The 23,702-nt window shown below is 39.6% G+C and overlaps 1 protein-coding gene across 1 annotated transcript in view; it reads left to right on the top strand.

Annotated features, from left to right (window-relative positions):
• LOC124273392 (calsyntenin-1-like) overlaps window positions 1-18,240 on the top strand; it is a 30,873-nt gene extending 12,633 nt beyond the window's left edge. Inside the window, 13 exon segments of the mRNA XM_046708655.1 lie at window positions 2,129-2,398; window positions 3,123-3,184; window positions 3,186-3,305; window positions 3,958-4,087; window positions 4,411-4,565; window positions 5,106-5,257; window positions 5,671-5,930; window positions 7,769-7,939; window positions 8,422-8,567; window positions 11,769-11,904; window positions 12,653-12,834; window positions 12,979-13,092; window positions 15,388-18,240. Of these exon segments, the coding sequence (XP_046564611.1) occupies window positions 2,129-2,398; window positions 3,123-3,184; window positions 3,186-3,305; window positions 3,958-4,087; window positions 4,411-4,565; window positions 5,106-5,257; window positions 5,671-5,930; window positions 7,769-7,939; window positions 8,422-8,567; window positions 11,769-11,904; window positions 12,653-12,834; window positions 12,979-13,092; window positions 15,388-15,402 (1,913 nt within the window). The 3' untranslated portion in view covers window positions 15,403-18,240.
• The last annotated feature ends 5,462 nt before the right edge of the window (window positions 18,241-23,702 follow it).

Below are 23,702 nucleotides of genomic sequence, written 5' to 3' on the forward strand. Positions count from 1 at the left end.
GTTCTGCGTGTCAACGGGTAATGCATTTGTGATGTTTATATGTCGTAGGTGTACGTGAGAACTGTTTTCCAAGTATATTATTCATAACAAGTTTATATTCTCTACATTTCTATTGAAAATATGTGTATCTAACATTCAGTCAGTTATGATTAACTAAGTTGTAATTATGTTTTATAACATGACTGATTATTGAGAAATGTACGACCAACTTTGGCATGTATATATGACACATGGTGGGATTGATGAAAAGCATTGTGCAAAAATCAGTTTGGGGGAAGTGGTCAGTCCTTGAAATCATAAAGGGTGTCTGAACTGAGAGCCCCTTAAATCTTCAAGTTTTAAAATGCAGGCTAATGGCATTGACCCCATAATTATTATTATTATTTTGACACCTTTGTCTGAGGAGATCCTATCACAATTTACAGTTAAGATCCATGAGAAATATAATAATAATAATGTACTTGCTATTTAAAATTGTTTCAATAATGGAAGTTTTGTATCTGTTAGTTCTTCAGTGTTTGACATGTCTAAAATACATGTAGAATCATTGATCCAAGAATTCTTTACAGGTTTTATCAATATACATGAGAGAATTCACTGCAGCGCTATAGAGGCAGCAGGGATGCATTTAGACCTATAGTAGGCCCAGAGTCTGCAACAAATGTCAGTAAAACCTTCCATGTGGGAGGGAATATTTCCCTAGTCATGTTATTGGTATGGCTATGCTTACTGATGGTGTAGTCAAGGTGTCATGTATTCATGTATTTATGAATGATGATGGCAACACTCAGGAAGTGTCTTGAATGCGTAATTCAAACAATTGAAATGATTACATTGAAAGCCTTGTCACAATACAAAGTACCTCAAGTGAACATTCTTCTTCATCTATCCCCACCCCCTGCAATTCCTAACAAGGTGGATCCATGAGATACTTGTTAGTCTGGATAAGAGTTGATACAGATCAGGAAGCATTCAATCATTTGTGTGATACTTCAGTTGTGATATGTGATTGCAGTTAGTACATACGCATTTTTTCAATACTGCCTCACACAGAATAGGTTCATTATTGATGCAATAATGTCCCACCAAACAGTTTCTCATGTTTAAAATGATAAGTACACTTTAATATTTCCTTTTGACAGAAGTTATGGCCAGGTTTGGTTTTCCTAAGTTCAACATGCTTGTTGTATATGTTTATTAATACCATCAGTATGTGCATATTCTTATTTGTATTGGTAAGTGTCATCAAGAAGATATCAACCTTAAATACTTCTTGGCAATATCATCATAATCATGTTCATCATGATGAATTACTGTTTGAACTGTGGAGCTGAACAGACATTGCTGTATATCAGTTTGGATTTCTTTGTAGATGAGCGATCCTTAATTATCCAGTATATTGTATCTCTGGCCTGTTGTGTTAAATACCATTCCTTTGTTTTGAATCACGCTTAAAATAAATAGCTGTTAGATAAGTTAGTGGAAGCAAAGAACAGCTCAATGATTAAGAAATGAACTTTAGGAAATTCTAAAGATTTGATATATTAGATATTTTTACCCATTTGACTGAGTTTGGTTAGAATGGCTCAGGGAGAATCCTGTGTTGAACATATTTTTGCCTTTTATTACAGTATGGCTTAAACCACATTTTTACATATCCTTTCTTCTACGTAGTAAAATTTTTAAATATTTTCTTGGTCAATTTGATTGAAAGCATAGATATCACTTTATCAATATGGATTGAATGTTAACTATTCATAATCGTTCTGTTCCATGACTTGGTTTAAAATTTTCTTCAGCAACCCATGTTGGTCACAAGAAGTGACCAAAGGTAATCAGTTTGTCAGGCTCACTCATTTGGTTGATGTACGTCTTTACTTCCCATTTGCTTAGATTATTGCTTGTGATGTGGATTGTCTAATCCAGACTAGATTATATTTCCTGTAGTTTGTTTTACGAAGTGTATCATTAGAAAAAAACAACACAGGACGATTGTCAGGGTTTGAAAATATCATGGGTCTGCTAGTGCAGTACTAGTCATGCTACTGAAATTAAATTCTACACCTGCTTGAGTTCCTACTTAAGATGATGAGTCACGATGATGCTGACTGTGTTATGCCTGCTGCAGGTGCTAGTGGAGAAAGTGTGGACCTGCTGCCTTCTCCGTCCCTGGCCGCATGGACCCGCAACCTGCCCACCGATGATGGACATGAAAGTGACCAGCTCTTCTCTTTCGATGGCCATAGCAATGCTGTAGAAGTGCCCGATGTCCATTTCAACCATACCATCCATGAACATTTCACCATTTCCACGTGGATGAAGCATGAGGCCTTGGAGACGTACTCCTCCCAGCACCGAGCCCCCAAGGAACATGTGCTCTGCATGTCTGATGGTGAACGTGAGTAGTTACCACAGTTATTTCAAAGGGCTCTTGCCAGAATTTTAAATATATTTCTGTGTTTTTGTAGTCGATTTTACACTTCAAGTTTGCTAGATCCGAAGAAACTTGACTAAATTTACCACCAGTGTGTATTGTGAGGATCCAGATACTGTATCACGGTTACTGTCAGTGCTTGATATGAGAACATTGTTTCAGATATGATTATCACACCAGATCATATTTGTGAAGTTAAGCTAATCCTGATGAATGTATTCAAACTTTATGACAGTGTTTAGAAAGAGGAACATGTTGGTAACAGCACAATTCAACGCATTCACATGTCTAAGGTTTATTGTGTACTTCGAAATACTGTGTTATAGACTCCATAGTATTATTCAGTGCATGGTTATCAATGAGAAATTTCCATTCACCTTTCAAGGACAGTCTCTGAGATCACTGAATAATTCAGTAAAGAAATATCTAATCTGTAGGGGCAACAGTAGGTTGTTGGTGTATGTCTGTGAAAACTACATTTTGTATCCTTTGTATGACTTGGAAGGAAAATAAATTTCTTGAAAGTTATGTGTATGGAGAGGAAAGGTAAAATTTGATCATGTATGAAGTATTTGGAAGAGAGAACTCTGTGAATGATGACAGAAGGTACAGTTCAGAATATTTGTTGTTCTAGTATTGAGTATGTTATGTTTAACCTGAAATCATCTGACCATTTTGCTTGTGACAGATATGAGCCGCCACCACTACTCCCTGTTTGTCCATGGAGAGAAGTTTGTGTTCCTGATGCGGCCGTGAAGCCACATCCCCAGAGGAGATGGAGATCTTCAAGCCTGCCGAGTGGAGGTGGCACATCCCCCAGGTCAATGATGGAGAGTGGCACCACTATGCCATCAGTGTTGACTTCCCTGAGGTGAGCACTGGACACAGTCCAAACTTAATGGAACTCTTTGAATGGGTTCTGTAGCATTTGGTACGACAATATATGAGAAATAATGTGTTTTGTCCGAGTTTGGATTCAGTGTCTTGTGAAGGTTTCGCTATGCTTTATCTTCTGTGGTGGTTGCAAATTGTGTATACTAGTGTTATGTATAGATTTTTGTGCCCTTAAGTGTTGCAACATATCCATTGTGGTTTCAAAATATGTTTTTTGAAATGTTTGACTCATTTTGACTCTGTACCCACAATGATTATTAATGAAGACTTGTTCTCGTCACTGTATGGCTGGAATAATGCAGATGTGATGTAAAGCCCAACTCAATCCAACTCAACCCAATCCATTGGTTCAAGGGCCATGCTAAGCCAGTGTGTGTGAAAGATTCCACGTTGAGGATTGGATGGTTGTAAGGTCTTGCTTGTCTCTGTGTCCCTCCTTCACAGAGTACATGGATCTTGATCAAGCACTGTTTGTCAGGCACAGACTTGCTGTGGTTGGAATTGAGCTGAATCTGTCAGAATACATGCACACGCCTACCCATAGAATAGTTTCGGTAATGCTTTGTTTTCAAACAACTATGCCATCAATTTATTTTTCTGTCATAATATCTGTAACATTTATTCTTCAGGTTCGTCTGTACATTGATGGAAAACTGCTCATCCCTGACAAGACAAGTCTGGAGATTGTTGATGACTGGCCACTTCACTCCTCCCACAAAGTCCACTTCACCAAGCTCACAATCGGAGCCTGTTGGCAGGGTAAGCTCTTGTCCAGGCATCCCTCACCAGTGTCCTAATTTAGGGGGTCCTGGGGTCATTCAGGGTCACTCTTGTAGCATTTGAATCAAGGATCCTTCTAAAAAATGTTATAACAAGGACTGGAATATTGGTATCTGATTATGTGCCTTAGTGGGAGAACTCTTACTTGACAATGGTTTAAGAATCTATACTGAAACGTTGCATCATATATAATAAAGAAGTTGTCGTCCATAAAGTATCTTACTTTCTTAATTACTAAACTGTGTTTATTTAATTGTTGCCTTGTTCTGGTGTTGGATCTAGTTTGTGGTTTCGTTTTGTAGGAGGAGAGAACCGATATGAGCATCACTTCCGTGGTTACCTGGCTGGTCTGTCTTTCCTGAAGGACAAGACAGAGAGTGATCGGGTTATCAAGTGCCTCAACAACTGCAAGGAGAACCTGGACTTCCATGCTCTCAATGACATGCAGAGTGGAACAGTAAGTTGACGTTATTCACTCTTGCCCCTGTAGCGTACATGGTGAAACAATATATGTGATGATTCCATGATCATTCTTATGTCAATGGGAAGGTGAACTAGTTTTATGATTTTCACCACATTTAATGGAATCTGGTTATGAGACAAACCCAAAATGATACCAAATTTTATGGATAGGTTTAGAATCAATACCAAATCGAGGCTAAATATTGCTTAGTCCAAATGTGACTCTCAGCATCTTTGGTACTAGATTTCAGGGTTATTATATGAACTATTATTACCTCGGTTTCCTTGTCTCAGACAGACTTCTGACTTGAGGCTATAATGTTCAAGTAATTATTTAAGAGGCTTACATTTATCCCTTTGGGGTGAACTAACATCAGGTTAAGATGTCTGAAGTTTCTATCTTAAGATATGTGTGTATTATATGAAGTTTCCCCCATTCATCTCATTGCTTTTATCTTCAGGAAATGTTCATTAGTTTCCATGTTCTCTACATGTTTCCCCGTGTTTCAGTCCTGACCTGTGTTTGTCATTGCAGAGTGTGAGCTTCAACAGTGAGATGACAGAGTTCAGCATCAGCGGCCGTGACGTCACGGAGGTGGAGAAACTGATGCGGGAGGTGACCTACGTGAATGCTAGAACATACCCTACTCCCGGACGCAGGAACCTCCAAGTTGAAACCACTATTGTGTAAGCACTGGAATATTCACCTGTCTATAATGTAGCGTTACAGATGTGACCCACATTTACCGATGTCTGTCCTTTTAACTCTACACCTCGAATGCTCATAGTGCTAACAATGAATAGCACAGCACATTACCCCGGATAACCCAAGCTGCCTGTTAGGCGCTAGAAGGTTATAGTCTCATGACTTTATCGCTCCGGGTACTCTCTGAAGGGTTTAAATCATTATTAAAATAGAAATTTTTAAACTTATTCTATCCTACGGTATGCACCTCTCTTCTTCTTCTACGACCATGTGTGGAAACGTGTCATGTCTTTAATCCCTCAAACTGTTTTTGGGTATAAGCGTTAAATGACTAAGATAAGGCTGATGCAATGTAACATGAATCATTCAGTGTGGCAATGGTTCTTGTTTGCAGCTGTGATGGAGCCCCCAGGCAGCTGCCAACCATTGAGAGCTACGTAATGGTGCAGGAACCTCCCAAGCCAATCATCACCATCGGCGGCGACACCAACCTCACAAGACTCATCTACCAGTTTGAGCGGGGTCTCCGCATCTTCCAGGATGTCCACATCTACGCCACACAGCAAGAGGAGGACATTGATATTTCACCTCTGGAAGATGATGAGGACAAGGCTACAAAACTTGCATACAAACTGTCCAAGTCCATGGTGCACCGTAAGTAGTTAGCAGAATGATCTTCATCTCTCAGAACGTTGTCATCTAGGAGCAAAACGGTCTTTGTATGTGCAGTTATCTTAGAAAAGTGATGATGAACTTTGTGAAGTTCTGAAATGCTTAGAGTCAGAGTTGACCCACGTGCCTTAAGGCTCTGGAATTCACAAGTTTGAATCCAAGAATTATGTTCATTATGTTTCCAAGTTTGTCAGCACGGTACAATCTTGTGTGCTTTACAGAAATAGCCAAAGTTGGACACATGTATTCCTGTGGTATTTCCTCCAATATCAAGTTGACAACTGTCGTAAAACTGATGCACTGTTCAAAGCTGCATTAACCCATTCAACACCGCAGGCCGAATAATCGGCCACAACGTTATGAGTCCCCAGACACCGGAGGCCGATTAATCGGCCAGGCAGTAGTCACGTCAAAATGAGACATAATTTTAGGAACCTACCTGACTTTTGATTCATATATCAAATCTATCACATTTCACAATGTCTGAAAACACTTATTAAATTTCAATTTATCATATATTATCAGCAGAATTAAAATTATAAACTATTTTTCGCAATATTATTGAAAACAACGATTCTCGGACACATGCTTCGGCAGCGGGTCCACAATAACATTGTCAAAGAGCAAAGTAACGATGTTTCGAGGAAATTATTAAATAAATTGAATAAACTAATGAATAAAATCAACAACAGCATTCATAAAAGTTGTCAAACTTACATATAAAATTACTATTTCCATCTTTTTGTGCGATCATGTAATGCAAATCAAGTCACTGACAAGTGACATCTCGGCTCTCGCCGCCTCAATCTTCACGCTCGGACACGATGTTTAATGCTTGAAAATACATACATGAAGCATTTTGTCACAGGTCATAACCTAGTACGATCGTCCAATAAGTTCCATAATTTACGTATTGGTAGCGATTTCTTGCTTAATATGTTCAGAAAAGCATTATTTTACCCAAAACTTTTGTCCAAATCTAAAAGATTTAGTTTTCGAGGGACGGTATCCATTGCCGTAATATGATTGGCTGCCTTAGGTCACGTGTCTGATTTTGACCAATCACAACCCTTATAGCAGACTGTGGCGAAAAGCGTCATTAGAAACCAATCTTTATCCAATAAAATCGCTTCTTACAACTGTGAAAATACTCTTGGCAAGGGTACAGTGATATTGTTGATGTTCAGAGCTTTGAGCGATGCCCGACATCAAACGATTTGCAGCATGTTATTCATCTGAAAGCTTCAAAACGGAGGTATTTTCAGTTGTTATGTCATTTTACCGAGCGGAAAGCCGCAGATATCGGGAAATAGGCTGACCATACATATTGTTTAAGAAATCTTTTTATAATAATTTTCTGATTACGTAAAATGAAAAAATATAAAAGAAAAAAGGCACGGGCAATTTATGACATGTCACAAATGGAAAAAATCGCCATAGTTTTTGCTCCTTTCGTGGTTTATCTGGACGTTACAAATGTAAGCTTGCATTTTCATTCAAATATAAATTTATTTAAGTTGTAGTTGTATTATTTGAATAATATTATAAAAATAAACTTCATATTTATCAACAGTAGGATTAGATCTTTTAAATGGTGTATGGGATGTAGTAGCAATAACGTTTTACAAGCTTATAATTTCCTTCACAAACATAGGCTTCATCTATGACCTCAGAGTCTCTGGGAACTCGGTGTCATGGCAGTAAATGCCTCTGGTTGACTGGTGTTGAAAGAGTTAAATAAAACTCACTCGCGTTCAGTGATAACTGTTTGAATTGTCAGCTTGAAGACTGATCTGACTTTTGTATGTAAACGTTTCCAGAATCTACTGAAGCCAAGACCAACCTGAAGGATGGTATCCTGATTGACTCCTGCACCATCCAAGCCGACCCACCACTCAACCTGTTCTTTGAGCACCTGTCTCTGCCCACACACATGATGGAGAACCTCGGACTTGAGTGGAGTGAAACCAACGATGGAGTTACTGTCACAAGTATGTCAGACTCCTCATCCACGTAACCATGCATGTAATTGTTACACAGTGATCGGGGAGATTTGAATGTGGATTGGTTGTGAACGTGGTTGTGACATAACACGACATGCTGAATGAGTACCCCTGGATAAGATGCGCGCCTTTTGTAGATTATTGCAGTAGATGCTGCTGACATGGATATTTGTGTGAATTGTTTTCTCAGCTTTCCGAGAGGTTGGTGCATCAGTGATGAAGAATACGACTTTATGGATATCACCCTGACGTTGCTCTATCCAATAAACAAAGAAGTCGTTATACATGAAGTTGTACGCTTCATTACATTTGTATGGTCATTGGATAATAGTATTGTGTATTTATAATTTGGGATCTTTCAAGTAATGTTTTTAATGAATAGGCATTTAGGGTTTACAGAAATCTGTCTTACCTAACTGGAGAAAATCGATTGATATTTGTAGGAATATTTAAGTTGTGACTTTTTACAGATGCTGACAAAATGGAGCGTTACATTGGTGTGATCCGCAACATCCACTACTACCACAACCAGCCTGACATCCTCAACAGCCGTACACTGACCCTGTCCTGCTCCTCACAGAACCAGAGATTTGTCTCCAACAAGTTCACCGTCAAGGTAAGTCCACCTCCAGATCCTGTGTTTTTGTTCTGTGCAGGTCACTCGGCTATTGTTTGTGACAATATGTGACTTCATCCTCATGTGTGAAGCCATGTATACAGGGTCGCCTCACTGACTGAGTGGATACAGTGTTTGCAAGGCGAGTCCAAGGTCAGGATTTGATCCCTTGTGTAATAAGAAAAGGCAGGCTTTTGGGGCATAACAAAATGACTGAAAATCTGAAATCTGGAAAAATGTGTCTGAGTGGTCCTTGTGTCCTTTAAATGTACCAGGGGCGGTGGGGTAGCCTAGTGGTTAAAGCGTTGGCTCGTCACGCCGAAGACCCGGGTTCGATTCCCTACATGGGCACAATGTGTTAAGCCCATTTCTAGTGTCCCCCGCCGTGATATTGCTGAAATATTGCTAAAAGCGGCTTAAAACTAAACTCAGTCAGTCAGTTAAATGTACCATGGTATCTTCATTGGCTAGCACTATTAAACAGTTATTTGGATACCTACAAACACACATTGCTGTATGAGTGCAAGCATCATAAACACTTCCCCATCTCACCTAATTTTGTCTGGTGAATTTCTTTGAGTAAGATTAGCTGATATTTTGTACAATATCTACTGACAGGCTGCAAGTTGGGACTTGAAGACATAAACATCCTTATTGTGGATATAATCTTAGGAATATATATGGCTGTGTTTTTGACAGTTCAGTTATTACCTAGTCGGAGGTAATTGTCTGATTCTTCATAATCAGTGGATACTTTATCTTTCAATGTCCTTAAAGCAGTGGCAGGTAAATGTGCACACACAGAAGATATTACAGATTGAAGTCACATCCACACTTTCGTCTTTTCATGACTGTTTTCGTTGAGGCATCTTGTACATGTTTATATAAACAACGTTATCTTCTGTTGAACCGACATGACAGGACACAAGTGTTTTTATTTGTTTGGTGTCAGAGTTGTAGGGTAGTTAAGGAAAATGACCAGACTGCTGAGCATATCAGTGTAATATTATTTCACAATGTGTAACAGACAATGTTCAAGGAAACCATTAAAAATCTTGGTCAGCAACATAAATTGTGAATGCCTTTTTTGGTGTCTCCTGTGATCATGTTTCTGATTTATTCCCCAAAACGGTGTAAAACCGTACTGACTAAAATGTCACCCTTTTCCTTTGTAAATGTTATGGCCCTGATGTGAATGAATTCTGGACCAACTATGAGGCTGATATTGGTCCCAAGTTAGCACCAAACATCAGTAAAATTCCCAAATGTGAATGTCTAACTCCTCAGTGTTTATATTGTCGACTTTTGCAATGTCTTAGTTATTGTGACAGGAAAGGAAATAGTTGAATTTTACACCATGCAATGACAACATAATTATTGTATCTTTGAAAAAAAGAACATTAGAGAAACAAATATTTTGAACTGAACAGTTCTATTCTAACATTGCCTGTCTTGGGCACTTACTGTTTTGTGTCCTACATAAATCCCTTGGGTTAGTTTTGACTTCAGTTCACCTAGATTCATTAGCTGGTTGTATTACTCTAAACAGGTGCCCTTATTGTCAAATGTCACTCAGTGTTGAGTGGAGACTCAATAGCCAGCCCTATGTAAGCCAGGCTGTGTGCAACATAATAGCTTGTGTCAGGGTCTGAGCTTCTGTCAATCAGCCCAGCTAATCACCTGCCTATTGTTGAGGGCTGCTTGACCTAATTGCCTGGAGTGGCACGACTCAAAAGCTGATCATTTAAACCCAGGTCGTCCCTCTTATTGCACCGACAAGCACCTCTTTATCCAGGGAACACTGAATTATAGACCGCCACAGCAAAATTGTCTTGTTGGCATAATCTCTGTTTTTAAACATGAATACTTTGGCTGTTTTCATAATTTTGGTAAGGTTTTGTGTATGGACTATAGGAAAGAGTTCCTTACGTACCCCCCGCCTATTTTTGTGATGAGCAAGCACTATAGTTTAGTCTATAGTTTAAAGTTAAACATTAGGTGGGGCGTACCTAAGGAACTCTTGCCGGAGTGTATCTGGTTTGCCAAATAATTTTTTGTACAAGTAGTGTGCTTCAGATAATATATACACAAGTAATTTGAGATATTTGTGTTTGAAAATAAGTCAAGTCTAGTTTGGCTGTATTTTATGTGAAGAGACAACCTTATGGCAAGCAATTTGTTTGTAACAATGTTTCAGGGCTACTTTCTTCCTCATCATCAGGTGAATGGTTTATACCAGAATCAGCTGATGATTGGGCAACAAGTAACCCTTCCACATTATTTTTAATAATTTTGTTGTTACCTATAAACATGTCTTCATCTTCTCCCAACTTGTCAATACCTGTCAGAGATACATTGATAACAACTTCTTGTTTATTGCATAGAGTGACCATGGCTGCATGATTTGTTGTTCTTTACTCTCCACTCCACCTGGACTCAATTTAGATATGTGCAGCTTGTTATCAAGTGTCTGGGTTCCATTCCCCACATGGGTACAATGTGTGAAGCCCATTTCTGGTGTCTCCTGCCGTGATATTGCTGGAACATTGCTAAAAACAGTGTTAACTAAACTCACTTAGTTGTATTCACTATAAGTTTGATAATGGTGTAAGAATCTACACCAGATCATTGTTCTGTGCAGTAAACAAGAAGTTATCAATGTATGGAAGGATAACAATATATGGATGAACAACTTCTTTATTGCTGTGAGAGCGATGTTTCGGGTGTAGGTTCTAACACCGTTATCAAGCAAGATATTGTTATCCTTCCTTACTGCTCCAACCTCTAAATGCCTCTCAAAGAAGTTGTCAATGCAGTTGTTTGCTTTGTTAGACATTGTATTCTGTTATGTTGACTTTCCTTTGTTTACTGATAGCACTGAAAACAAAACACTTCATGCAAACCAACACTTCTTGTACAGATGAGACCCGTGAAGGTCTGGGTTAGAATATTGGCCTTCAGTAACCCATGCTTGTCATAAGGTGGTCAGGCTCGCTGACTTGGTTGACACATGTCATCAGGTCCCAACTGTGCAGATCGATGCTCATGTTGTTGATCACTTGATTGTCTGGCCAGACTCGATTATTTAGACCTCCGCCATACAGCTGGAACATTGCTGAGTGTGGCGTAAAACTAAACTCACTCATTCTTGTACAGATGAGCCTGCTTTTTTATCATAGCTACAATGTGTTCTTGTTTCAGCTGGTTGCTGTCCACGAGGTACCCCAGGTCAAAGCTCATGCCAATGCTCAGCAGGCTGCAGCCTCTGCCCCAGTCAGGAACGCCCTGGAGAACGTCAAATCAGCCAGTGCTCAGCAGTTTGTGGCTACCTCATCCAGTAAGTACCGAACTGCCTACCACTTTATTGTTGAAGAACTGAATTTTTAGGTGGTTTAATCATATTTTTATTTCCAAAATACAAGAAATGGGTATCAGTTAACAAGCCAGCTTATGCAAACACTTTTCCATATAACATAGAAGAAAATATAACTGAATTTTGAAGTCATTTTAATTATCAGTGCAGTCATTGAAGTTGATTTAACTGTGTTCAGTATCCAGTATCCTGGTGAAGATCTGGGTTAGCATTGATGTTTATGCAACTCAATCTTGTAATGGACAACTGAAAGGATCAGGTGGTTGACTTGATCATTGATTTCCCCCATTTGAATGGAGTAATGCTCTTGATTGGATTGTCTGGTCCATACTTGATTATCGCTGTTCCCTGTCATGCAACTGGAATACTGCTGACTGACTTAAAGCTTCACACAGCAGGGATTGGGGCAGAGAACTTTGACAATGGGCCATTTTCAGGATTAGTAGCCATTTTCTGAAGTTAGAATGGGCCACTGCCCTTGTATCAATAGTAAACTTAAAAATTTTAATGGGCATTTTTTTATTCTAATGTGCAAAATGGCCCATGACCCCTGCCTTTCCCAATCCCTGACACAGTGTTACATATGAAATTTGAATAATATCGGTTACTTTTGACGATTGTCAATTCATTTTTCAAGCTGAATAGCTCTTGATCATATTGAATACCACTGACTAGTCAAAGCCCATTTTAAATATTCCTCTGTATCTTGCAGACTTCGGCATGGCAGCCATCATCGTTGTCTGTGTGGGTTTCCTCCTCTTTATGATCATCCTGGGAGTGATCCGCATCCGGGCAGCACACAGACGTACCCAGGTTGTGCAGGTGGATGAAAAATGTGAGATGGAATGGGACAACTCAGCACTCAACATCACTGTCAACCCCATGGAACAAGAGGTGAGGCACCAGGCTGACTGGTCTAGGGGAGATAACTCTGAACACCTACCTCTACTATTTCACTAAAACTTGATATAGAATTTTTGGAAATGATTTTAGCATTTATCTTGAGTTAGTTCTATATGTTGTATTTCTGGCTTTCAGGTTTTTGATTATGAAGATAATGGAATGCAGTCATTGAGAGACGAATCCGACAGCGACGATGATGGCAGCAGTTTCCACGATGATGGAGAAAGTTCTGACGAAGAGCCACCGAAGGTACCAACAAACGGACAGGACTTGGAATGGGACCATTCAAATCTTGGATTTTGAGAGACCATTCTATTATTATACTGAAAAAAAATCTCTTTGAACTAAAAGGCTTTAATTGTGAAATTTAGTCAAAGATACGCGCTTGACTGGGCTTGATCCACCAACTCACAAAGTCGATACATTTAAAAAAAGTCAAAGTGTGTCTGCCGCAGGGCAAGGACTGAAACGAAAGTGGTAACATTACTGCTTCTGATCGACTGTGCTGACTGATGAATGTGAATACAGTTCTAGTATAATGGTCTCATCACTATGTATCCAACGAACTGCCGTCATTCTCCGATTGCAGCTTATCCTGTAGATATCCCCTGTGTCGCTTCTTCATAGTGTGTCTGCCTGCTTAAATTCAAGTGTTTGTTCGCACATGTGTCCCCTCTTGCAATTGGTTGTTCTCGTTGGTTCATATTATGACATTATTATGAGTCTTATTATTAATTATTGTACACTGTGTGATAATTATCCTACGAAACAGGACAGTTGTTTCTAAAGCATTATACCAGACTTGAAGATTTTAGATGTACATTTTGTTGACATTCCGGTTTGGTATAGTGTGGCTTTAGAAATTTGGATTTTAAATTTTAAATTTTAGACTATTTGTGTCTTATATCCTTTTTATACATGTATTAGGAAGATTTTTTTGTGGAATAATGAGACTTCATTCTTTTCTTCTACGGTGCAAAGTTTTGTGAAAAATATTGTCACTACACACTGTGAGAATTTACTTTGTTACGTAGTTGTCGTATAGAGTGATATCAAGAAATGTGTTAAGATATAAGTTTTAGATTGTTGTGAATACACTGTGAAGATATTCGTATGATTACTATCTAGATGCTCGGAAAAGGGTGATTTGGTTGTGAATACCCCATAATGGAATCATTAGCAATGTTCAGAGATGTAAACCGCACCCTTTTCAGTGTATCGTAAACTATATGGTTTTGCTAGATTTTCATGAAGCAGTGAGTCATACCTTGATTTTATCATCATTAGCTAGTTATCATTGAAGGTTTGTTGTCATGTGTTAGTTTCTGACCTATAATCACAACGTTAATTAATTTATTGTAGATTTTAAATAAATCACTGTAACCTGAAATTATTTCAACAAAATATTCTGCAATGTAGCATCTATACTTTGACAATATTTGGTGGTAGTGTTTGAAGTTACTGATGCAATTAGACTGTTACTAATAAACTAATCCTCATCCGATAAAATACTTGTGCCAAAAAGTTAAAAAGTCTTTGGTATCATTGGCTCCATACAAACTTACATTAGACAGGGTACTAGTTGGAATGTAGGATTAGTCGGTGCTCCAGAACATTATGTTAATTGTTAACTTGAAAAACTTCAAATGAAATCATCCTAAAGTGCTCTCTGCTTCATGTCGGGCCAAGGCTAAAGTTGTCTCATTCCCCAAATCCTGAAATTGTGTGTCAACACCTGGTGCTTTCTTTGATTTTTCTTCACATGCTTTGCTCATCAAATTTATATATTTCTACCACTTTTTGTCTTGTGAAATTTGTATCTTAATTTCTTTTTCAACATTAATGGTGTTCATTCCTTTTCTACTGCCAAGTCTAGAGGGGCATCTAGGATTTTGGTTGTTTGGTTATCTCTAGAAACGGGTTTTCACTCAACGAAGTAGATCCCCTTTCTTACTAGCTCTTCTCCCTACAGTAAATAAATGATCAAATTTGAAAAATCAAAATATTGACCCCTGGCCATTCTTGGATGCCCCCCTGGTTCTGCCGAAGTCTCAAATGAAAATGGAGAAACTTGAAGATTGCCATGTTGGGATTGCCGTAGATTTACAGCTGCTGTTGAAAATTATTTTTGGCCAGTTCTAAAATATTATATATAGTGAAAACTGAAAGCATTTGATACATTTACCAGCTTTTGCTTGCTGATTTTTGTGGGTAGTAAATGGTTTCGGTATTAAGTCAGTGATGAAGGAGTCACAGACATGTCCTTGCCTTTATTTGAGATGTGATAGACAACCATTTGATTTTAAAACTGTTCCCGACATGGCACTATCTTGTAGTGACATAGTCTCACAGGTCTTTCAGCTGGTCTCTGAAAGCTCCCGTCACTCATATGACTACTTTCTCCTTGGCCCCGATTAACTAACATATATGTGGTTGTGCAGGAGGATCGTCATGTCAACTGTGTTTTGCATTTGTATATATTGTCTTCCTGTCAATAAAGCCAACCACACATAAGCTGAGTCTGGTTTTCTTATCCATTTACAGGGACTAACAACCTAACAACTTGCATGCCTTTGAAATGCAGTAATCCCAAGTCAGCTCGAATGGTCTGTCCTTGGATTGCTGGAAGAGCCTGTATGACAAGTACAGCTCTAACTGAATTAATTTTCTTTCATGAAGAATCTTGGATGTAACGTTTTGTGTTCCTGACGAATCTATTAGGAGAAAAGTGGAGTAGGTTTAGAATCGCCCACACAACTTCTGATGGTCGAGGTGAATCTCTCGATGATGCATTATGAGCTGAGGGCTACAAGCTGTTTACTTGGAAGCAACAGCACTGAGGACTCTTTGCGTGGAATACCCTGGAATACCCATTTCCAGTCTGTTTAGACGTTGTCATTAGTGTCGTGTGTGTCGAACTGAAACTTGCCCCCATTGTGTGGGGTAATCATTAGCTGACTGAATATGTCCGCTGTTTGGGAAGGGACTAGGTTTTTTTAACCATATGAATCAAACAAGCCCACTAGTCATCTTTAACTGCCACGGAACTGCACACATTACCTTAGGACAGTTATTGGCTGCACTGAGCGATTTCCTCAATCAAGTGACATCAACTTCGATTAGTAATTATAGTCTCTTTAATGATATGGATTTTCTTTGGTAATTGCCAGTCAATGATCTGGCAAAGAAACCCATACTGAAGGTTGAGAACTTCATCGGACAATTCCACTCCTAATTAACTGGGTGGATTTCAAGCATAGACTGTTGGATATTATCGTTTACCTAGGCGCCCATAGTTTGAACCCAGTCTTGTGGATACTCTGATTTACATTCTTCTGAAATAAGAAACCCCACGTAACGCAGCTTCAATGCAAGTCCGATGAGAGCATTCCGATCTGGAATGAGTCCAACCCACATTGAAAGAAACATCTTGAAATTATCAATAAGAAGAAAACAACTGAATTTTAGGAAAATAAGTGGCAAGCTGAGATGTATATGATCGTACATTCTATGTGTTTGATTTATTGTTGTGCTGAAAAGTCTTGACATTTAAACTGGGCGAACCTGAATTCGAAACCCCTATCACAGGTCCCTTGCATGTCTTGTTGGCGCACTGTTTATGCACCTTCCACAACTGGACCACATGTTTCCTTGACAGCACTGGGTACATGAGTGGTTGCCCTTCGCCTGCTTTGTGGCAGGGAAACTGACTGGGGAGGGGAAAAGGGTAGATCAAGAACATTGAAGAAAGGATTATGTCATGAAAACATACCTCAATAACATCGAACAGATCTGTATTTGGGTTTCTAGTTCGCTGTTTACGGACGGAAATCGGATCCTAACATCCACTCTACTGTGTGGTAGCGGAGATAAGTACCTAGATCCATCTCTAATCCCCTGACAGACATTTCCGACAAAATGGTCACGGACGTATTAACTTAAGGACGGTTTGATAACGGAGTCATCTTTGTTTCTGTTTAACGTCGCACTCGGCAATATCACAGCTAAATTACGTCGGTCTGTTTATAATTAGGTCTGGACCGGATATACCCGTGATCGATATTATAACCACGTCACCGGGTTCGATTATGAAAAATATCAGCGATAATTCTGTTGCTTCGTACGGCAAACAGGTTGCTTGGGACTAACTCCAACCCAGAATCCACACAGGGCCTTGCTAAGACAAAAATGATTCACATATTTTACGTAAGTCAATTTGGTATTAGCTAACCAGTGTATAGAACAATGCACCGAACCTGGAGCAGACTTTACTTGCCGATTGTACAATTTGTTACACAGTCGATCGACGTGATAGGGCGATGACGGACGACTACAGCGGTGTTATATACTGTTCGATCACCGAGAGACGACAGACCAATAAATCAGGACAAGACACATTAATTGCAATTTTTATTGTATGACATCATTAATCTAGTCGCAGTTGACACAGTCCCTGATTTATCCATCAACAGACCAACAAGGTTCTTGTCGAATGAGCCTCGGCTTTCCGAGAGTCGTTACTTTTACGACAACCTTGTCCAATAGACAGTTCGTTACATAGAACCTAGAATGTTTTCGTTACACGTACCTGAGAATGTTGTAAATATACTTCATCCAATTCTGTGTTGTACACGTATAAAAACATCACCGATATATGTAGTAAACATTTTGTGGTTCATTTATAAATCTTATATACTCAATCACAAAACAAATCCACGATGTTACGCTTATTGAGAAGGCCGTATGCGTCAACTCCTATATTTTTCACCCAACAGGCCTTATACAGTTTAAAACCAATTAAAATTCAATTTAATTTTTTTAAATGATTGTCTTTTATCGTGGTTTGATATATTCATCATTTCAAGACTGAAAAAAAATGTTGATGCTTGACTTTCTTTTTGACCACTTTTTGACCACTCCACAGTAAAACTGAATTAAGGTATGATTATACAAGTTGTGCACTGTAGTATTTTATATTTATTTCATATATACAAACACTGTGTATTGTGAGTGGTTTGTATAATATCGAAATTCACTTGGTTAGAATGACAAGTCACTGCCCTTGTCTTGATAGGGTGTGTATCGATAATTACTTGAAAAGCCGTAAGGTCAATATCTTCATATTAATTTTCATTTTTTGATATAGTCATGAAAGTTATTTCTGTGCTTGAGTATATAAGGGTTTACATGTATATTTTATAGAGGCCCTGTAGTTTTCTAAAGCTCTCCATCACCTCTGTGAAACTTACTTTTACATTCTTTCAGCATTGTCAATCAAGTAAGTCGTGCATAGATTCTCAGGATCATTCCTACATCGCATTGTATTCATGCTATTAATATTCTAACTTGCACAAGCACTTGACTCTGAAAGATGTAATAAAATATATAAATGTAAAATATTTATGTTATGTATGGAGACCGCTTCCGTTCTGTATTGGAGGTGAGGTGAGGTGAGGTGAGGTGAGGTGAAATTGGGTTTAACGTCGTGCTTGAAAATATTTCGCTCATATGACGACGTGCATGCATGTTTATCTGTATGTGCGGCTGCTTGTACTAGCCCAGACGTAAGCTGGTTTTATAGTGCTAGCCCACTGAGATACCATACCGCAGTGAAGCATGAATACCCCACTCAGACACATTATACGGACTCCGAGCCGACCAGTCCTTGTTGTACCCATTAATGCCGAGCGCCAGGCAGGGACCAACAAGTACCATATTTTAACGTCTTTTGGTATGACGCGGTCGGGGATCGAACCCGCGACCTTCCGCTCTCCGAACGGACGCTCTAACCACTACACCACGGAGGCGGTCGTTGTGTTGTGGATAGATCAGGGAGCAAAAGGTCAGTGGTTCAGTCCTCGCCTCGTTGGCGTAGTGGATGGAGCGTCTGTCCGGAGGATGTAAGATCACTGGTTCGATCCCTGCCTCCTGTGTAAGTAGGCTAGGACTTCTAACCAGAGAACAGACGATGAATGGATCGATGCCCGCCTCCGTGGTGTAGTGGATAGAGTTCTTGCCCGGAGAGAGGAAGGTCGGAGGTTGGATCTCGACCACGTCAAACCAATTGACTTTAACATATGGTATTTGTGGTTGCTCTGTCTGGCTCTTGGTAATAAGGGAATTTGGAGTCGATATACTGTGTCTGGGGTATCAGGGGATTAGCTCTGTTAAACCGACCCTCAGTGCCATCAGCAGCCTCACAAACGCGCACGCACACATATATGCACACGCATACGAAGACAGGAACACACATGCATGCACTGCGCTATGTAAGTGCCGTTATCTTGAACTCCATGATAAACCCTATCTCACCACACCATCTCTCCTTTAGATCGGTTTTACATACTGTCTATCCGAATTCTATTACTAACGCATTATACAAGCAGCACCCTATTAAGCTTATGGCCAAGAGCAACCGTATATACTGCTCAACAAATGTTAAGGATGACTGTAAACTATGAAACAAACACACTAAATATGACACTACCGTTACATCACATTAACGGTTTTCCAGAGTGTGAACTTTCCTTTCTATTAACGACAAACACCTGGACCCATTTGCCCGATTTAGAAGACATAACGCACGAGCCAGAGGCATTCTGTGCGACATTACTGATAAGATTAGAGCAATTTAGAAATGGGGACGTCACAAAGCTATGGATCCAGGGTATTTAATACAACAGACTGTGGATGAATTTCCCTGGATGGCCGAGGATGTTCTATCTTAGGTTAATGGTGTACAATGTATGCATGAGTGAGTGAGAGTATGGTTTTACGCCGCTTTTAGCAATATTCCATCGACATCACGGCAGGGGACACCATATATGGGCTTCACACATTGTCCCCATGTGGGGAATCGAACCCGGGCTTTCAGTGTGACGAGAGAACGCTTAAACCACTAGGCTACCCCATCCCCCGGTGTTCGCATGAAAACGATGAAAATCAGAACCTCATTTCACTGATACCTATTTTGAGTAAATCGTTCACGCAAGTTTCTAATTATAATTTATTCGTTTTGATTCGATGACATTTAAAACACATTTTAATATCCGTTACCTTTTCTTCTCAAACACATCTGGTGTAATCATTTCGAAATCTGTGACATTCAAGGAAACTAATCCCTAGCAACGTATGCGTGTTGCCCTGGGCAACAGAGTATTGGGTTGTTAGGATTGGTGACTTGGTTGACAGTACATCAACGAATCCCCACAGAGTGCATCGTTGCTCCTAATATCAATCACTGGATTGTCTGGTCTAAACTCGAATATTAACAGGCAGTAATGCAGCAAGAATGTGGCATGAAACAAACAGATATTCCATTTGCTAATCGTATATCCTTACATTCCATTACCGGATTTGCAGAATTAATTACTTATGTCAATGTAACACTTAACATTATGGCTTCAAAGCATGCAAATGTATTAAACCAACAATTGAAACTGAAAGGATAATATAAGAGTAATTAGTATTGCTTAGTAATCTCACTTACTCAACAGAGTACAATAGCCCCAACGAGACAAGCACACAACCATTTGTAAGACCTATTGCTTTATACGATCTTACCTTGCCCACTTCAATAACGGGCGCGTATAGCCTCTTGTAAATCAGATTTTTCTTTCACACTAATCTGTTATGGTCGTTTTTCGCACATGAATCGGCAATTGTTCACCCAACAAGGCGATTACGAACTTAAGAAGAAATCCTAACTGGAGCTTTGAAAGAATCGTATCAGGAACGGATAAAGGCATAATGAAAATGACGGGACCTGTTTACACGGAGCCGTTAGGGGGCGCTCTCAACTGTCGTCTGCTTCAATCGATCTTTTGACAATATTTGTTACACGCCCGACTTACACCAGTTACTTCCCTTTCGTTGATTGTTTGTGTATCGGTACTATGGGTAGACCAGACGGGGTTATTCACGTTACTTATTCTCAGTTTTTGTTGTTGTGAGATCATTAGATTTCACTTACTCAGTGCTGGGTGAGCTAGACCACGTCGGGTCTGAATAGGTGTGTGAAATGCCGAGTTGAAATTTATATCATGCTTTTGTAGTCACGTTGTCGTGTCGAACTGTGGAGGCCGTCGTGATTATAAGTTATCGCCATTTGACGAGTGATGAGGGGTTGAGGTTGCAGCTAGAGGGAGATTTAAATAATGTCCACTTTAGTAGTCTCAAGGAAGCCGTCAGCGACAATGCAGGCAGGATCAAGGCATCCTTCAACGCCCCTCAGTCTGGTGAAATACCCATCAGCTACGTACAGTGTACAGACTGGACGGATATCTTTCGCTCCTGGGACCAGATTTCATAGGAAACTCCAGTCTCGAGTGTCAGAAAGAGCTTTGAGCACCACTATGAACATTCGACCTTTGCAAAATGGTGAGCGACCGTTCGTTACCAGATTCCGAACTCCCAAAGCAACAGCTCCTTGTCTACCGGCGTCTGTGACGGGGTCGGATTATATCGACCCAAGATATGCTGTGGAATATGCTAAATGGTCTGAAATTCCTCCTTGGTTTTGCAGAAGTAAGTCAAACGTTCTAGTATCCGACAGATTTGCTGATGAACTGCTAAAAGGAACCCAAACTGACCAAAATTCCAATTTCATCCCTTGCTCTGACGATGGCAGTGAAAGGGAAATTGAAACATCGAGTATTGCACCAAGTTTGCCATCTGTAGGATTCATAGGGACAACTATCCATGGCGCAAGACCTATTGGAAAGTCCGCTGACAGCTTCAGATCGTCAAGTACGCAATTCCATTATCAACCAGGAAGGACATTCCATCCCAGGATACCCCATTACAAGCCTCTTGTTGGTGAAGTGTACAGCGTCCAGAGACTCTATCCTGCTAACAACCCGTGGAGAAGTCTCCAGCTGGACAGTGAGGTGCAGAAGTATGTCGAACACAAGAAGAAATGTCAAGGTCGGAACGTACGCTTCACGGACACCGTCAACGTCACTGCTAATGAACCTCACGTTGTGGCTGACCGTGGACCTCAACGGTCGAACGCCGGTAGACGGTCGTTCGATAACATCGCGCGTCATTCCCGAAGAAGCAGCTCTGAGCAACTGCAGCCTAATTCGTCCATTGATGAAGTTCTGAAACACCAAGGACGTACGTACAACATGCAGGCACAGCTGAAGGATATGTTGAACGAAGGATGCTGACGAGATTGGATTTATCCACTTACAGCATCGTGTGAGTTGAAGACTGAGTATGAAGTCAAGATCAGATGAACGCAAAGTTTCATTCCTGAAGTATCCACATAATCTTTGGAAGAAGTGGAAGGTTTCACCCAATATACGAGTTGACGCAAGGGTTGTGTTCTACCGTAAGGGCGTCTGCAATAGGATATCATTGTATATCATTGACCTCGTGCATCTGGTGGTTGAAGGATGCAGTATATCATTTGCCTCGTGCGTCTGGTGGTTGAAGAATGTATATCATTTGCCTCGTGCGTCTGGTGGTTGAAGGATGTAGTATATCATTTGCCTCGTGCGTCTGGTGGTTGAAGGATGCAGTATATCATTTACCTCGTGCGTCTGGTGGTTGAAGGATGCAGTATATCATTTGCCCCGTGCGTCTGGTGGTTGAAGGATGCAGTATATCATTTGCTCGTGCTTCTGATGGTTGAAGGGGGGCGGTGTATCATTGACCTCGTGCGGCTGGTGGTTGAAGGATGTAGTATTTCATTGACCTTGTGCGTGTGGTTGATCAAGGATACAGTATACCATTGACCTCGTGCGTGTGGTTGATCAAGGATGCAGTATATCATTGACCTTGTGCGTGTGGTTGATCAAGGATACAGTATACCACTGACCTCGTGCGTGTGGTTGATCAAGGATGCAGTATATTATTTGTCTCGTGCGTGTGGTTTATCAAGGATGCCGGCTATCATTTGTCTCATGCGTGTGGTGGTTCAAGGATTCAGTGTGTCTATCACTGACTTCGTGCATCTGGCGGATTAAGTCTTCAGTGTAGCACAGACGTCGTACATCTAGTGGTTCAAGGATGCAGTATACCACTGACCTGGTTGTATCCCTTGATGCAAATATCCGGTCTGGCCCGGATGTTGTTCATCTCCTTTTTCCCCATGTGTATATAGTTTTTATTGACTATAGGCCGATTGTTCTAATCCTAGAACAAGACGATGACGTGAACGTTATTGTGTGTACATACATCGCGCTGATCCAGAGATATCGGTTGCTAAGATTCATAATCGTAGTTGCCAAGGAATGATGTTTCAAGTGTCTTTGTTTGTTTTGCATATTCAAATTGTAATGTTTATTGTGTGAAAGGCCATAGACTCAAATACAGGAAGTCCGTTTTATACACTATCCAGGATCATTTGATAAATACGTTCACATTTCATTGAAGTACGTGTCTGTTCCTTGAGGCATATTTTATAAATAACAAAACACATTTGCATAATTAGTGATATAATTTCGCCATAAGGCGAATTAATTGTTGTACTGAATGTCGCATTACGTATTTATTTTGAATGATTTGTTTTGAATGCCCTTATTATTATTATTATTATTAAATTATACAGATCTCCCATGCTATTAAACATTTCAGATTTTGGAATTTCGCCATGTCTTGTAAATTTATTTATTTATTTATTTATTTATTTATTTATTTATTTATTTATTTATTTATTTATTTATTTATTTATTTATTTATTTATTTATTTATTTATTTATTTATTTATTTATTTATTTATTTATTTATTTATTTATTTATTTATTTATTTATTTATTTATTTATTTATTTATTTATTTATTTAAGCTGAAAAATATGCCAAACCGCACTATTTCTTTTGTGTTATGTTTGACAATAAAATGCAATTGTGTGAA

Source organism: Haliotis rubra, unplaced genomic scaffold (assembly GCF_003918875.1).
Source record: "Haliotis rubra isolate DU_JTF1 unplaced genomic scaffold, ASM391887v1 Scf18, whole genome shotgun sequence".
Lineage (NCBI taxonomy): Eukaryota > Metazoa > Mollusca > Gastropoda > Lepetellida > Haliotidae > Haliotis > Haliotis rubra.